This window comes from Puma concolor, chromosome C1, assembly GCF_028749965.1.
Source record: "Puma concolor isolate L17-30 chromosome C1, mPumCon1.1.hap2, whole genome shotgun sequence".
In the NCBI taxonomy this organism is placed as follows: Eukaryota; Metazoa; Chordata; class Mammalia; order Carnivora; family Felidae; genus Puma; species Puma concolor.
The window spans coordinates 81,290,918-81,308,114 of NC_141674.1; the positions used below are offsets into that span (position 1 = coordinate 81,290,918).

The 17,197-nt window shown below is 38.8% G+C and overlaps 1 protein-coding gene across 3 annotated transcripts in view; it reads left to right on the forward strand.

The window, feature by feature from the left end:
• Positions 1-17,197, forward strand: part of TLCD4 (TLC domain containing 4) — a 71,693-nt gene that overhangs the window by 36,858 nt on the left and 17,638 nt on the right. For all 3 annotated transcript variants that reach the window (XM_086717632.1, XM_086717634.1, XM_086717635.1), the window contains exon 6: positions 13,967-14,040. In XM_086717632.1, the coding sequence (XP_086573758.1) occupies positions 13,967-14,040 (74 nt within the window). The remainder of the gene's footprint in view (positions 1-13,966; positions 14,041-17,197) is intronic.

Below are 17,197 nucleotides of genomic sequence, written 5' to 3' on the forward strand. Positions count from 1 at the left end.
CTGAAAGGGGTTTCCATGGAAATGTGTTAAGGCTCCGGGTCCGTGCAATAACCTATAAAGCACCTCACTATTGCTCCCATGGAACACAGTCACATTTTTACACGAGTGTCCGGTGTGGGATGCTCAGAATTTCTCTCCAGCCCTATGGTGGGAAAGGGTGGCCACCCCACTCCCACCCATCGATGGCAGCACAGTATGTAGCACCACGCCAACAGAAGTAGGTGCGTCATACTTTTAGTTCTCTTTCTCCCTTCCCTTTGAAGGCCCTGACCCTAGCTACTCTCAGCTGTTAGAAAATTAAATTTCCCATGGTAAGAAAATCCAGATTTTCATAATCACTGGCCAAAAGGAGAATTTTCTTTTAAGCTCCGGAAGGGATCAGACAAATCCTGTTTTGTTTTCCCTCACAGAATCACGTAGAGGCCAAGGCAAGTATGAGTTTTACTACAGGCAGAGAGCTCCTTAAAGGTAGATGGCAGAGGTGGAAAAGCCATATTGACCAGAAGTGAATTGTGAGTTTTGTCATAATTTGCTAACAGTAAAGTATCAAAATTTGTAATTTATTTGTCTAAAACTATAAGACTTGAGCCTGTTCCTTTAATCGCATCTATCTCATTTGTATTTCAGTAGGTTTTCTTGAGTAGGAGAGAAGGGGATACGGTGGTGAGGAATCACGCATAACCTAAAGCTTATCTCATGGTTGCCATGTCCCACCTAATGCTGTCACAGGTGTACTGGATTAAACAGGTGATGAGTCATTGATATACCGGAGCAGAAAATATAGAAGCAAGACTGAAGCATAGTCCTCCACCCCTGTGTGGTTTTGAACGAAGGAGCTCTGGGGGTACAGGGGACAAGGCATATGATGGAACCTGTGCAATTCCGTTAGGTAGCTAAGATTTGAGCGTAAGAAACTATCAAAAAATTCAAGGAACACATCGCCCACTGATAAGTCGGTAATGCCATTACAATTTAGGGAACGGAAAGATGACTGTGTTAACTTCTGTTAATTTTTTTAGTCTGAACATGGATATATGTAAAAAAAAATCTGAGACTGTTGAAATATAGGGCTTAGTAAGTCCAATGTTGTCTAGGTCTGATTCTTCAGAGATAACTACTGACCATACTTGATGTATATTCTTGTAGTGAATATGAGTTGTGCATAAATTTTCCTATATATATTTGTGCTTTTTTGAATTTTCTAAAAGAGCTTTTGAGGTAGATGGGACTTAACCTCATTCTCAAAAAAAAAATGTTTAGATTAGCAGGAAAAAGTGGGGAGGACTTCCTAGGTCAGAAGACATGAGGAAAATCCCTGAAGAGAAGAAGTCAGACCTTCGGAGGTGATAGTAAGGACTAGGGTGTCAGGGTGGATCTGTGTGCGCTCGGTAGTGGTTGTACGTTTGGATGAATAAGATGGAGTCACTTGATGGAGTCAACATCCCAGATCACCAGACTTGCATTTTCACTTTTCACAGAGTTGTTGTAGTCCCACTAGCCAAAAAAACCCCAAAAAAACAAAAAACAAAAAAACTTGATACAACTGGCATACTAGAAAGATAAGACTGATGGTGATATGTAGAAAAAAAATGCTACATGGGGGGAGGAAATGTTGTAGGAGGTTATTGGAATAATATGAGTGATAGATTATGAAGGAATTTAATTTTAGGGGTTATGGTGGTGGTCATGTTAATGAAGGGAAAAAAAAACCTAAAAGCCATTTTGTAGTCAACAGAGCAGGGTGACTAATTTGGATTTCACAGAATGAAGGGAAAGAAGAGGGCAAAAGGATCCAGAGCACTAAAGGGATGTGATACCATGGAAGGACATGGGAGACCGTTTGGGCAGTAAGAGACTTTGAGAGGCTGTGAGACCTTGTGGCAGTAGCACAGCTGTCCCAGGGGCAAGGGGCCCATATGCATTAGAAGTAAGGTTTGTCTTGTGGGGGCAGGGGCAGGAACCAGAAGAAGGATGATCCTCTAAAAGAGGCAGAGGAGAACTTCAGAGAGGTAGAAAGAGAACCACAAAAGTATACATTTGGGAAGACCGTGATTAAGGCCCCTTCTAGCAACACTGTGAATTGAAAAAGGGCACTGGGGAGGCTCATTTGGTTAAGTGACCCACTCTTGATTCCGGCTCAGGTCCTGATCTCGCAGTTCATGAGATAGAGTCCTGCATCCGGCTCTGCCCTGACAGTGTGGAGCCTACTTGGGATTCTCTCTTCCTCTCCCTCTGCCCCTTATATCTCTCTCTCTCTCTTTTCTCTCTCTCTCTCTCTCAAAAATAAATAAACATTTAAAAAAGCTATGAAAAATGTATAGGCAGAGGCCATTTGAAGAAATTAGACAGGTCATTAGTTTTTATTTGAGGATTAGAAAATATTGACAAGCAAAAAGAAAAAATAATTCCCAAATCCCACAACCCAGAGATGACTATATTTACTTAATTACCATTTACATTTAGGTATTTCCACTTTTTTCCAATGGGTGTATGCATAAGTCAAAAATAGCATTCTGTGTTTGATTATATATGACAAAAATGGGCTCAAAATTTAAAATTTATTTTCCACATTGAAGTATTGCATACAACAAAATAACTGGCAATCTTATGTCAGAAAGCAAGAAGCCTATCAAAGACTAATGGGGTTATGTCTAAAGGACATAAGAACTAACATGAAAGCTCTCTCATTGGCTAAAAATGTGACATTTTGATCATCAATTAGAATAACTATTGTAGCCATTGAAAACCATTGACTCATGAGTTCTTAATAATATAAAAAAAAAAAAAAGTGGGACAGTTCTTGCATGGGATCTCTCATGTGGGTGCTGTTAAGTAGCATTTGGGACTGGAGTCCTCTAAAGGCTCAACTGGGTTGAAAGAGGCTCATTCCAGCGTCTGGCAATTGGTGCTGGCTCTCTGCTGGGACCTCAGCAGGGCTGTCGCCTACAGTGCCTGTTTGTGGCCCCTCCTGCGGCCCCTCTGCAAAGCTTCTCATGACTGAGCTTCCGAAGACCCAGGATGTTACTTCCACTGCATTCTGGTGGTCACGTGAGTTTTCTAGGGCAGCCTAGATTCAAGGGGAGGAAAATAAGACCCCACCTCTTCATATGAGGAGCACTGTGCACATCTAGGAAGGGAAGGAAGTGATGGCAGCCATCTTTGGAGACTGTCACCGTCTTATTTGTCAATGTTGGATGACATTATCTTCTTGTTACGATAAGCATTTAACTCTCACATCTCTCTTTCCTTTCCCTTCTTCCTTTCAGTGTTGTTAAAGGAATTTTAGTTTCTAAGTTCCTCTGAAAACTTCCATTTCTAGTTCTGTAGCACCTCTTGATACTTTTTAAGGTGAGGGTATTAGTGCTCCTATGCTACTTTTTGTGTCTCTAACCACTACTTCACTTCTCAGTTTGTCATTTGTACTTGGTCGGGGGTGGGTTGTATTGTCAAGATTTTGAACCAAGTTTTCCTTTACATCTGTTTGATCCTACACAGAGAAAACCAATATGAAAATTATGACAATCAATTATGACAATCATATTAAAATAGTGGACTGCACAAACAAGATTACATTTCCTGTCTAGTTTTTGTTTAGAGTTTCCAATGCTTCCCTTTTTTCTTGCAACATGTTCTTGGCCTTTATCATATATTTGAGTTGTTCCATACTCTCAAGGATAGCATCACATCTCTGCGATCGTTTTTTCCCAGATACCTGCCCTTGGAACCCTCCATTCTCCACTTCAGTCTGAACAGACTGCTCTCTAGGTCTGCTGCCCAGTGTCCTGGGCTTCCTGCCATGACTTTCCTGGTTTGGGGCCACTGTTTTCCTGGATCCCATGTCTGTCTTTCTTGGTTCACTCACTCATTATGCTGCAGCATAACTTCAAATGATTTCTTAAGGAAGAGTGTGAAGGAGGTAAATTCTCTAAGTTTTTTGTAAGTTCTGAAAATGTGTTTTATTCTCAGGCCATCTGGTTGGATCATTAGCTCTATTGGCAGCATGTGGATATATAATCATATTTAACTAATTCCCTATTGTTATACGTTTGTTCTGAGTTTCACTATTGTATATAACTTGCGTGAACATCCTTATATCTTTTCATATTTGTGCCATACACAATTATTTTCAAAAAATAATTCTGTAGAGAGGAAATCCTGGGAAAGTGGGATGCATTTTTAAGTATATGGACATGTTCTTCTAAAATTCTCTTTGGAAAGGTTACCCTGCACCTTCAAAAAGATGTTTGTGCATGTTTGACTTTACTGGCTAATGTGTAGAGATTATTGTGTGTAAACATTTTTTTTTTTCACCAAGAGATTGGTTGGTTTTTGTTGTTTGTCCTCTTTGTTCTTGATGTCTGAAGACTGCCAGTTAATAAGGTTCAGGAACTCTGAAGGGGGTAGACCAGAATTTTCTGAGCAAATTGGAAATGGTACCTGGAAAGAAGATAGACATGAATGGTCTTTAAATATTTCAAGGGTTATCATGTGAAGAAGAGATTTTGGATTACCATGATCAGAAGTAGGACTGGTAGATGGAAGTCAGAGAGGGTGCATTAGAGTTCTGAAACTTATGAATAGCACTCCCAGGAAGGAGCAGACAGCTTTAGGAGATGCTACACTTCTCACCATGGAGTTGTGCAGGCTGAAGGGTAAATTGGAAGAGCTTTGGTAGATTTAAATCTACCAAATCTAGCTTTGGGATTTAAATATCAGTTGGTAATAGAACGAGGCCATCTTCAGAGTGCATTTCAACCCTACCACATTATGATGGTAAGAAACATAAAGTTGTCCTGAACAGAGTGAAATTTGAGCTGAGTGAAATATAGTTGTGAGGTGGAAAGTTGGTGTCACCTATTTGGTAGATAAAACTGTTCCCCCGTGGAAGTATTTATTTTCCTTTTCAAACTGGATGTTTTTTTCCTGCAACAATTAGAAAGTAAGATTGACGACTTTTTGAGAAGTGATGTGTGGACATAATTTATGTTTTATCTTGAAATAGCAATAGTGAACCAACATTTAGTCCTCACTAATTGTGATGGCGACCTGTCATTCTTATTATCATCCCTTTCTGCTCATCGTTTCAGGCTGGGCCCTTGGTCCTGTGAAGTCATTCAAATATCAGTGAGGTGGAGACTTCTACATAGACAGGATGGCATAGGCCCTTTTAGGACTTGTTCTTAAACTTAATCAGTCTTCTGTACAATCAGGATATGAAAAATTACTGGGTTCAGTTTCACCTTTAACTGCAAAATTTTTTCCACTATTTTACTTTTTATTTATTTTATTATTATTATTTTTTTTAGAGAGTGGGAGAGCAGGGGAAAGGGGCCGAGAGAGAGAGAATGTTAAGCAGGCTCCACACTCCGCATGGAGCGCAACATCGGGCTTCATCCCACAACCCTGGGGTCATAACCTGAGCTGAAATCAAGAGTCGAATGCTCAACTGACTGAGCCCCCGATATGCCCCTTTTTTCCACTTTTTGAGTGCCTTTTCTATTTTCATATTTTTCTTGGTTGCTATTAGTACATATCTTGTTCTCACATCAGTTCTGTCAAAAAAGATGGTATTATGCCCATTTTACAAATGGAGAAACTTAAATTTATTTATTAAAAAAAATTTTTTTTAACGTTTATTCATTTTTGAGAGACAGAAGAAGACACAGCACAAGCAGGGGAGGGGCAGAGAGAGAGGGAGACACAGAATCAGAAGCAGGCTCCAGGCTCTGAGCTGTCAGCACAGAGCCGACACGGGGCTCCAACTCACAAACCATGAGATCATGACCTGAGCTAATGTCGGATGCTTAACCAGATCTCGGTGCCCTGAGAAACTGAAATTTAGATCAGCTTGGCCAGAGGTCACCCAGGAGTGCTAGGGTTCAAATCCTGGCCTCCATGCCACAGGCTTGTGATCCTGTCCTAACATCCCTGCCTCCCCAGACTTACTTGCTTAATTATCATAATGAATTGCCCAAATAGAATAAGAGTTTGAAAGATTCTAGCAGTCAGCTGGCCAATAAATATTTATGGAAATTCTGCCATCAGCAGCAGGATATAGTGGTTCATAGACACTTCCATTTCTCAGTTAATTTTGTCATTCCACTGTTTCATAAAATGGGGAAGATGAGGATGGTGGGAGGGGCAGCCATACACTCCTAATAGCAGCTCTTTAAAAAAAATTCACCATATTTATAGAGAGATATGGAAATGGGGTTAGAGAAGTTCAGTAATAGTCACAAGTCATGCAGTTAAGAAAGGGCTTCTTAGTTTGCTGGCATGCTCATACATAACCAGCTTCTAGCCATTTTCCTTCTGATCCATAGCTGTCATGCAGGTCTCAAATTCTCCTACCTCTTTTTTTTTTTTTTTCAATTGAAGTATACTTAAACAATATCCTATTAGTTTCAGGCTTACATTATCATGATTTTATGTTTTTATACATTGCCAAGTGATCTCCATGTTAAGTCTAGTACCATCTATCACCATATAAAATTATTACAATATTGTTGACTATATTCTCCTTGCTGTACATTATATCTTTATGACCTACTTATAACTGGAAGTTTGTACCTCTTAACACCCTTCCCTTTCCATTCTGTTAGCCTTCTGACACCACCCCCCAACTAACACGCCTCTGCCAATCATTAGTTTGTTCTTTGTATCTAGAATCTGTTTCTTTTCCCTTTTGTTTATTCATTTGTTTTTTTAGATTCCACATGTAAGTGAAATCATATGGTATTTGCTTCTTTGTCTGACTTATTTAATGTAGCCTAAAACCCTCCAGGTCCAGTCCATCCTTGTTCTCAAATATGGCAAGATTTCATTCTTTTTGATGGCTAATATTCCATTGTATATACATACCACATCTTCTTTATCCATTCATCTATTGATGGGCACTTCAGTTGCTTCCACAGCTTAGCTGTTGTAAATAATGTGATGAATATAGGGGTGCATTGGTGTTCTTGTTTTTTTTTCAGGTAAATACTGAGAAGTGGAATTGCTGTATCATATGATAGTTTTATTCTTAATTTTTTGAGGACCCTCTATTGTTTTCCACAGTGGCGGCATCAGGTTATATTCCCACCGACAGTGCATGAGGGTCCCCTTTTCTCCATACCCTTGCCAGCACTTACTTTTTGTCTTTGATATTAGCCAATGTGATGGGTGTGAGGTGATCTTCCCCACCTCTTACTTGCCAACCCACTTTTTTCTGTCTTGTTTCACTAATCTAAATGTATCAAGTTTTGGAGATTAAATATCAAGACTTTTTTTATCATAACACATTTCTCATGACCTCTAATTCTTTTCTACTGATCTCTTTACAAAATTAAAATCTGGATATTTTTCTCCTTTTCTTTTACAATGGAACACTTACATTCTCATCAGAGTGCTCACCCACTCAGATATAGGTTTGCAGGACTCTTAGGAATTGGTTTTGGAGGTGATTCTCCTTGCTTCACACTGAGGAGTAGGCGAGGTTCAACTCAGGAAATATGCACCAGGCACTGTACTAGGCTTTAGGGATACAACAGTAAACGAGACACAAGGAATATAGATAATTTGCAAGGGTGTAAGTACTTTAACAGACAGGCAGAGAAATCTGTTGAAACACCTGACCTAGCTCAGGATTCAGGAGTCAGGAAAATATTTCTAGAGGGATGCAGCTGGTCTACCTTGATAATGCTATAGGATCTGATGGGGGGTTTGTAAATCTTCACTAATTACAATTTCAGAGAAGTATGGAACTAGTTTCCTGAGGGCTTAGAGATTCCTAGATCATCTGTAAGCTAGGATGGTAGTTCTCTAACTTTAGTCAATATTGGAATCACCTGGAGGGCCTATTAGAACTATATTGCTCATCTGACCTCCACGGTTACTAATTCAGTAAGTCTGTGATGGGGCCCAAGAAAATGTACATCTAGCAAATTTCCAGGTGTTGGTGATGCTGCTAGTCTGGGGACCACACTTGGAGAACGACTGTGTTAGATATGAGAGAACCATTTTCTTTGGGAAGAGGGAAGAGAAATTAGAAGAAAAGCCAGGATGCTATGCCCATTTCTTTTATAAACTCAAGAGGTTTTTTCAGTGTGGAGATACTGCATTTTGGCTAAATTTAGATGAAAGCAACATATCAAATTGACTATTTTTACTAGTAACTTTTAGTATTTAGAGACTATTATAGAGTCCGGTTTTATCTGATACTAATTTGACACTTTGGTTAATAGTTACTTTTAATTTTATAACCACTTGAAAGGAGTTCGAAGAAATCTTCTAAACTCTCAAAAAAGTCTTAGACATAGTATAGTTAATAAGTTTGTATTTTTAAAATTCACTAGAGAGGGGCGCCTGGGTGGCGCAGTCGGTTAAGCGTCCGACTTCAGCCAGGTCACGATCTCGCGGTCCGTGACTTCGAGCCCCGCATCAGGCTCTGGGCTGATGGCTCAGAGCCTGGAGCCTGTTTCCGATTCTGTGTCTCCCTCTCTCTCTGCCCCTCCCCCGTTCATGCTCTGTCTCTCTCTGTCCCAAAAATAAATAAACGTTGAAAAATAAATAAATAAATAAATAAAAATAAAATTCACTAGAGAGAACTGTTTACAATTGTTTCTTAAAATTTAAGAGTAAGGCGATTGCTACTATTTCAATATTTTGCATGACTTTGGACTGTCTGCTTAAAAATATTTTAGAAATCACAAACAAAAACTTAAAAAATTTCAGTATTGCATTTCATATTTGGATAAAATGATTTATTTGAAAGATATAGTAAATAATTTAGCAAGGCTTTGGCTGACCTTAGGAATATATTAACTCATATTTTATAGCAATTTGGTATGTCATATTCTCTAAACATTGGGTATAGTTACCTAGAATGCCACACATTTAAAAAAAAAAACTAAACAAAAGAAGATTGTTAGGAAAAGTAGATTGGAAAAAGAGCTACCTTTAACTGAGGGAGAAAGGCAATGTTATAGATGGGAAAATTTATCTTTAAAAACAAAAGTGAGTGTTAAGTACATGAAGTTATTATGATAGAGGATTATACTAATCGACTATTTCTGAAATTTTTCTGTCTGGTTCAAGTAAGAATCTCACTAAAGTAACTCTTTTCTTTGCATTTGTTGCCTCCCCAAGGGTCATGTTCTAGTTGTGCACTATTTTCAAAGCTCTTCTCCCTTCCCCTAGTCACTGAAGAATTTAAATATGGGAGAAGAGGAAAGCAGAACATTTCAGCTTTTTAATTTTACCAGGATGGTCTCCAACTAAACACAATTAATTATTTTTCTGACCTTTTCTTAACTGAAATATCCCAGTCACTTCCTTTGCAAACACTCACCTAAACTTTAAATAAATCACCAAAACTAAAAAATAAGTCCATAAAACATCCAGGAACTTGGAATATGAAAGGCAATTTGCTTCCTATTACTTGAAAGTGCTTCTTTGTGCTGGATGAGTTAGAGAGGTCAGACATTTACTCTTTATTCATTCCTCTTTCTCAGAGCTAGGAATGTGATTTTAATTATGTATTAAAATGAAAAAGTTTACCTACCATTTGGGATTCATTATAATAAAATTCATAATAAAGAAGGGAGTGGCCTGCCCAAGTCCATCCTGGTTTTACTGTTTTACTACTGAAAATCCTGTATCCTGTGAAGTCTTTCCCTTTGATGCAAAAAAATTGTGGCACCCACGATTTGCAGTTCATAATAATGGATCATTTATTGTCGCATTACACTGAATGATACCATGGAAGTGTGTTGTAATCATGAGCATTAACAGTCGTCTTTGCCCTTTGGAAGATCAGATGAGAATGAGAACACTAGGATACCAACACCAGAATGCCCCCAAAGTTCACCATTAAGAAGGTTATAGTTATTATATATGGAAATATGTATAATATATATTATTATATACTTTAGTATATAATGATGTTATTATGGGTGGATGGAAAGACACATGGGTTAGGGTATTAGATAACCAAAAGAGACTAGACTGTACAATATGCAGAAAAGAATTTAGGATTGGGCATTGTTACGGATTGAATTGTATCCTACCCCCAAATTCTTATGTTGAGGATCTGAGCCCTAGTACCACTGAATGTGACTTTATTTGCAAATAGGGTCATTACAGATGTTTTTGGTTAAGTGAACATGAGGTCATAGGTGAATAGGATGGGTCCTTTAATCCAACATGACTGGTATCCTTATAAAAAGGGGAAGTTTGGACACATACATGCACGTAGGGAAAATGCCATGTGAAGATTGGAGTTGGGATGCCTAGAAGCCAAGGAACTGCAAGAAACTAGGAGAGAGGCCTGGAGCAGATCCTTCCCTAGAACCTCCAGAAGGAGCATGGGCCTGCCAACACCTTGATCTCAGACTTCTAGCCTCCAGAACTGTTAAGACAATACGTTTCTGTTGTTTAAGCCACCCATACTGTGGTACTTTGTTATGGCACCCCCAGCAATCTAATACAAGCCTGCTAGAGATGGGGATGGAAAAGCGCCTAAAGAGACTGCGTCTCACAAGTCTGAAATGAGACAGACAAGTACATCTAAATGGAGCTGTACTTTTTTCATCTTCCAAAAAGACACTGACGCTCAGTTGAAATAATAGCAGGCATAAAACTTGGACATACCACATGGATATACACATTTTATTGTTCCCTTGACTGTTCTATGAAACCGAGTAAAGTTACATTTCCCGATTCAGAGGTTGCAACGAAAACATCCTGTCGGCGAAAAAGGGGTAAATTCTAATAACAGATGTGTTGGTTTCTCACAGTAGAGAGAGCTTATTCTGTTGGATATTCCCAATAATCATGCTTTCTTTCCTCTAGCAGATGTTGCATGGAATGACAGCAATAAAAACATGTTTCCCTAGCTCTTAGCTCCTGGGATTTGAAAAATGGAGTTTCAAGTTGAATTTTTGACTCCTATGAAGATTATAAAGAAACCACATGAAATAACAATTGTTGATGTGTTGTTCAAAGACAAATTAGATTTTGCTCAATACATCTGCACATTTGGCAGGCAGTGCAAATGTAAACGTGGCAAATTCCATTCGGTCTATACACTTCTCACCAAAGAAAATGAAAGATACTACCTGTGAAACACCTTCTACACCTCACATAGAAAAGTGCCACAAAGAGAAGAGATTTGCTTACCTCTGATGTTGAGGCTCTCATAATGAAAGTTCTTTCTCACCTTTAGCTTCCTCAAAACCTGAAGAACCAATGACAGTTTTGACTTCACAGAAATGGAGGGAGATGGCTTCCATAGACCTGTGCCTATAAGATAGCTACAATTATTGCCAGCATGAGTTGGCCAGCCGTAAAATCATATGTGTAGAGTGTGAGGTAAAGAGAATGTCCTTCTGTAATTTGGAAATAAATCGAGGATGAGAAAACAGAAAAGTATTACATTAAATAATCAGATATTCATGTACTGTTTCTTTAAAACTGATGACTGCTGAGGAACCCGTAAGCATCTACAAAAGGATGAACTATTAGCACCTCTGTTAGTTAATGTAGTCTGAGGGTTGTGACAAGCATACAATGGAAGAATGGCTCATTTGGGGAAATAAGACTGCTTCTGAACTCAAAAGCATTACCAGAAAATGGTAGCCACATTGAACAGGATTTTCTTCACTAGAACTGTAACTTATTTGGAATCCATTTTGTATGCTTTGCAGTATTGAAAAAGGATGGCTATTTTAGAAGTGGATAGTTTATATGATGAATTTGTACATGCAAAAGACCTTAGAGACAAATAGCTGGTCTATCAAAACAAGCCTATAGATACAAAGTGGATGGACCTTTTCAGAGAGCTGGGAACTTAATTCTTGTAACTCCAAAAAGCCTGCTGTTGCTAGTAAAAGTCTCAAGTATTTTATGCTCACACCTTTGTTAAGAAAATATTTAGGTTGAGGTCATCCTATTGGAGTGATACTGTAATGTGGATTCCTAAGAGCAGAGCTACAAGTCAAAGTAATTTTATGTTGGACTGTATTTCATTCTTGAAAAAAAAATATGTGTGTGTGCGTGTATATGTGTGTGTGTGTGTACTTGCTTGTGTACACGCACACACACACGCACACACACACACCAAAGGCTGTAGGCAGTTCAGAGAAGTAATACTGGAAAAAGAAAAAGAAAAATCTGTATTGTGGATAAGAAGATGTCACTATTATTTTTTATTAAATATAGGTAACAACTATTTAATTAGTCCCATTGTATTTACATTCTCCTTTTACAAAGTCTCAGATTTATGTCTGTGAAAAATATATAATAATGTAGCCTCCTAAATTTAAATATCCAAAAGAAAGTTAAAAGGGCAAAAGGAAACCTAAAAATATTACAGTTTCACGCATTTTATTTGTTAAATTAGTCCTATTTTTTTTTTAATTTTTTTTTTTCAACGTTTATTTATTTTTGGGACAGAGAGAGACAGAGCATGAACGGGGGAGGGGCAGAGAGAGAGGGAGACACAGAATCGGAAACAGGCTCCAGGCTCTGAGCCATCAGCCCAGAGCCCGACACGGGGCTCGAACTCACGGACCGCGAGATCGTGACCTGGCTGAAGTCGGACGCTTAACCGACTGCGCCACCCAGGCGCCCCAAATTAGTCCTATTTTTAATTACGACTAATTACCACTATTAACTAATCTTGTTTGTTTAAATAAAAGCTTTTATTGTAACAGAAAAGTAAATAATACAGAAAAATATATAATTTCAAATAAACACCGACTCTTCATATTTCCATGATAAAGTCGTGACACATGTACATAGTTATTTCTCCAATGTTGTCATGTGTGCTTGGACTGGTATGGCTATGCCTCTCTTGACTTGAGGTAAAGCCAGTCACCCCCTGTGCAGAGTACTCACCTTGCCCACTGCCTTTGCCCCTTTGTCCCTCCTCCTTCCGTTTCTCCTCATCACACGTTTCAGTTTCCCTAAGGCCAGTGAGTTTGAGATTATAAAAAGTTCTAGATTAGTCTGGAAAAGCTAATTCTTGAAACCAGCTCTGAATTTTTAATCTCTAAAATAATTTCCGTGGAGAAGAACTGAAAACCCTTCAAATAAAAAGGGTTTTTTTGTTTTTTGTTTTTGCTTTATATTCCCATTTGGAAGGCAGCATGTATATAGCTTTTAGGACTGAAGTTCCATGTATACCTAATGTTTTGGGGCAGGTAGGATTATTTCTTTTTATGTACAATCATAATTCTGATTTAACTGGAAGTGGTGGAATGACTCTATTTACCTAGTAACAGTTTTTAAATTACATGAATTTTTGGAATGTATACGTTTGGTGTTCTTTCTAATGCTTATTAACTCTGCTCTACTTTTCCTATTATTAAACTCATACAGTGTACCAGGTATTATGTTTCTAAATTCAGAAAGGTCCTGAAAGTATGGGTTTTAGCTGTAGGATCTTCCGATTGACAAATATTTTTTCAGGTCAAATGTGATAGATCAGTTTTAGCATGTGTTGTTACATTTGGCAGATAAGCATCGGCTCACAGGCTCACATGTTGTTAATTAGGATATGAAGTACACTTTTGAGATTTTAAGGTGCTTTCATTAATAGATATAAGAATGAGTTTCTATTAGGTATTTAATTGCTCTAAAATTCCTCAAGTGCTGAAATTCACACTACTTTGGTAATTATTTCTACAGCAATTTGAGGATGCCGTTACTGATGGCTATTTGCAGAATTCATTAATTCAACATGAGACAACAGCTTAAAATCTGTTTTTATAAATGAACATAAGTGTATACAATATGCTATCTTTTAAAAATAATGTAGAATTCTAGTGACATTTCTAATTTCTCATGAAGAAAATTAGGAGACTTGGTCTGTTTTGACATTGATTGTTATTTTATGCTGAGAAGTTATTGAATGTTCCTTTAATATTTGGAAATTTTGATAAGAATGGCCTCCCTGACATCATGTTTTATGTTTATCATCCAGAAGGATGGAGTACTGGCATACATTGGGAATTTTCGCCTGCTTGCAGAACTTTCCAGCCCCTTTGTGAATCAGCGGTAAGTTACTGATATCATTATTTTACACTTATGCGGTTTACCTTTAGTTTGGGAAAATTTTTTTCCAAGATCCTAAAGCTACTAAATAAAAATGAGAATATGTGATATGAACTGTTACCACCATTGTGCAAGTGAGGAAAGTAAACGTTGGAGGGGTTGGAGAAACTTGTCCAAGATCCCCTAGCTAGAAAGTGGTGGTCCTAGCGTTTGAACAGAGCTCTCTCAGAAAGGTGATGATGCTTTATTATACTTGGGTTCATCTTGGGTCCTGTTCATATTCTTTTTTTTTTTTTTTTAAGTTTATTTACTTTGAGAGAGAGCATGTGTGAGCACTTGTGTGCATGCGTGCGAGCAGGGGAGTGGCAGAGAGAGCGTGGGGGAGGGAGGGAGAAAGAGAGAATCCCAAGCAAGTCCAAACTGTCAGTGGGGAGCCCTATGTAGGGCTCAACGCAGGGTTCAAACTCGAGAACCATGAGATTATGACCTGAGCCCAAATCAAGAGTCAGATGCTTAACCGACTAAGTCACCCAGGTGCCTTTCCTGTTCATATTCTTGACACCAACTTACTCCTGTTCCCAAATTCTGATATTGACATTACCTGAGTTCCTCATTTAAGAAAAACAGTGTTCTAATTTTAGATTTACAGAAAAGTTGCAAAGATAGCACAGGAACTCTTATATCCTCCTCACCTAGTTTTTCCTATTGCTGATGTCTTCTATTACCCTGGGACATTTGTCAAAACTGAGAAACCGATATTGATACATCACTCTTAAGTGACCTACAGACTTTGTCGGATTACACCAGTTTTTCCATCAGTGTTTTCTTTTTTGTTCTAGGATTCAATCCAGACTGCCACACTGCATTTAGTTGTCATGTCTTCCTGGTCTCCTGTAGTCTGTAACAGTTCTGAGTCTTTCCCTGTTTTTCTGACTTTGACAGTGTTAAGAAGTACTGTCCAGTTATTCTATAAAGAGTCCCCCAGTCTGGATTTGTCTGTTTTTCTTATGACTAGATGGAGGTTATGGGGTTTGGGGAGGAATTCCATGGAGGCAGAGTGCTCTTGTCATCACATCGTATCAGGAGGTACATGCGTCCACATGACATCAGTGGGGATTTGAACTTTCATCACATGGTTGAGGTGGTATTTGCCAGGTTTCTCCACTGTGAAGTTTTTTCTTTTCCTTACTCTGTTCTTTAAGAGCAAGGTACAAAATGTAGCCCACTCTCAAGGGAGAGAGGGAATTAAGCTCCACCTCATGGAGGGAGGTAGTTACTCATATTTGCCAATGGATTTGTAATGAGGCTTTATTACCCTTATCCTGTCATTTAATGAGGTCTACTGATGTTTTTTTTCTGTGCAGTGTTGGCTGTTCCTTTCACTCCATATCCATGGTCCTAGTTGGGGACCTTCGGGATGTCCATGGTTCACTTACTGCCATAGCCTTCCAACTGACTTCCCTTGTTCCAGATTCACCCTCTCTTCAATCCTTTCCTCACAGTGCTGCCGACGTAGTGTTCCCTGTGTTCCATTTTCTATACCTTATTTTCTTCCAAAAACTGAATCCTGTTTAGACTCTTCTCTTTGACATTCATTGCAGCATGCTCCCTGTGTCTCCAGCCTTATTTCTTACTACTCATTAGAGTCAGGTTTGAACACTTACTGTCTCATGCACCTCTGGGTTATTCTGACGTTTCTTTCTTTATTCACATCATCCATTTACCCTCCATCTTTGAAAAATTTACCTATCTTTAAAATCTTAGGTCAAAGTCCCAAGCCAGGGGAGGCTCCCATGACTGCATGTAGCCTTTTGTGACGTAGTATAGAGATAACCCAGAGAATTGAAACTGTCAGATCAGACTCACGTGAGTTAGAGAATATATCCGGTATTAAACCTTACTAATAATCTCAAGGATCCTGATACATCAAAATGGCTCCCTGGGTCCTTTTTGCATTGGGCACACTCTGGAAGTTATCTATGAGGGCCATAAACAATATGCATAGTTCATATTGCGGACATAGAAGGACCTTTCTTGGTTATGACACATCTCCATATAATACTCAGATAATTACATAACTTATGTAACATTCCCCAGAGGGTCAGGCCCCATAAATCTGTATGTACATCCTAGGTTTGTTTGCCATAAGCAATCCTAGAGTAGGTTAAGTCCTAAAAGCATTCGTGGATGAGACTCTCCAGCAACACATACCATTAGTCTATTTATCGGGAGGCCTGTCATTAGTATGCTTACCAAGCAATTAGCCTGATCTTTTTTTCTTGCCAAAGGTGGTGGGGGAAGGGGGAGGAGTGGTCCTTCCACCCGCAAAACAGGAAAGAATGGGTTATAGATCTGCTGCTTAACCTTTTCTTTCCCAAGTGCTTATACACTATCTTATTTTGTATGCCACTGTTGCGGATGGTGTAATCTTTTTTTAACATTTACTTATTTTTGAGAGAGAGAGGGAACATGAGCAGGAGAGGGGCAGAGAGAGAGAGACACACACACAGAATCTGAAGCAGGCGCCAGGCTCTGAGCTGAGAGCACAGAGCCCGACGCGGGGCTCCAACCCATGAATCGTGAGATCGTGACCTGAGCCAAAGTTAGACGCTTAACCGACTGAGCCACCCAGGCACCCCTATGTAATCTTATTTTTTGAGGAAGATAATCAGTTCCTTGGGCTCTGCCATTTAATTTTTTAAAATAATAATTCTTCTGCAATCCTCAAAGACTGAAATCATGGAAGTATAGAGCAAAGAGCACGTTCTTTGAAGTCAAAAGACCCACATTCAGACCCAAGCTCTCCCACTTACCATTGGACATGAGTGGAAGACTATTTAATCTCTCTAAGCCTGGTTTCTTACCTATAAAACAGGGATAACGATGCCTATAGGCCTCACAGTTTGTTGTGAGATTCAATGAGATTTCATGCTTGCCGTTTGGTATATGTTCAATAAGTTCTAAATGACGTACATATTCAGTATGCTAAACTGGAAGTGCATAGTCTGTGCTTACTTTCTCTACTTTTTTGTATCTTTTTTGCTCTTTAACTCATTAAAGTTAGGCTTCCTCCTCTGTCATTCTGCTGGAACCGCTTCATTAGAGGCACCAGTGACTTCTAGTTGCAAAATCTAGTGAACACCCTTGGTGCCTGTCTTGT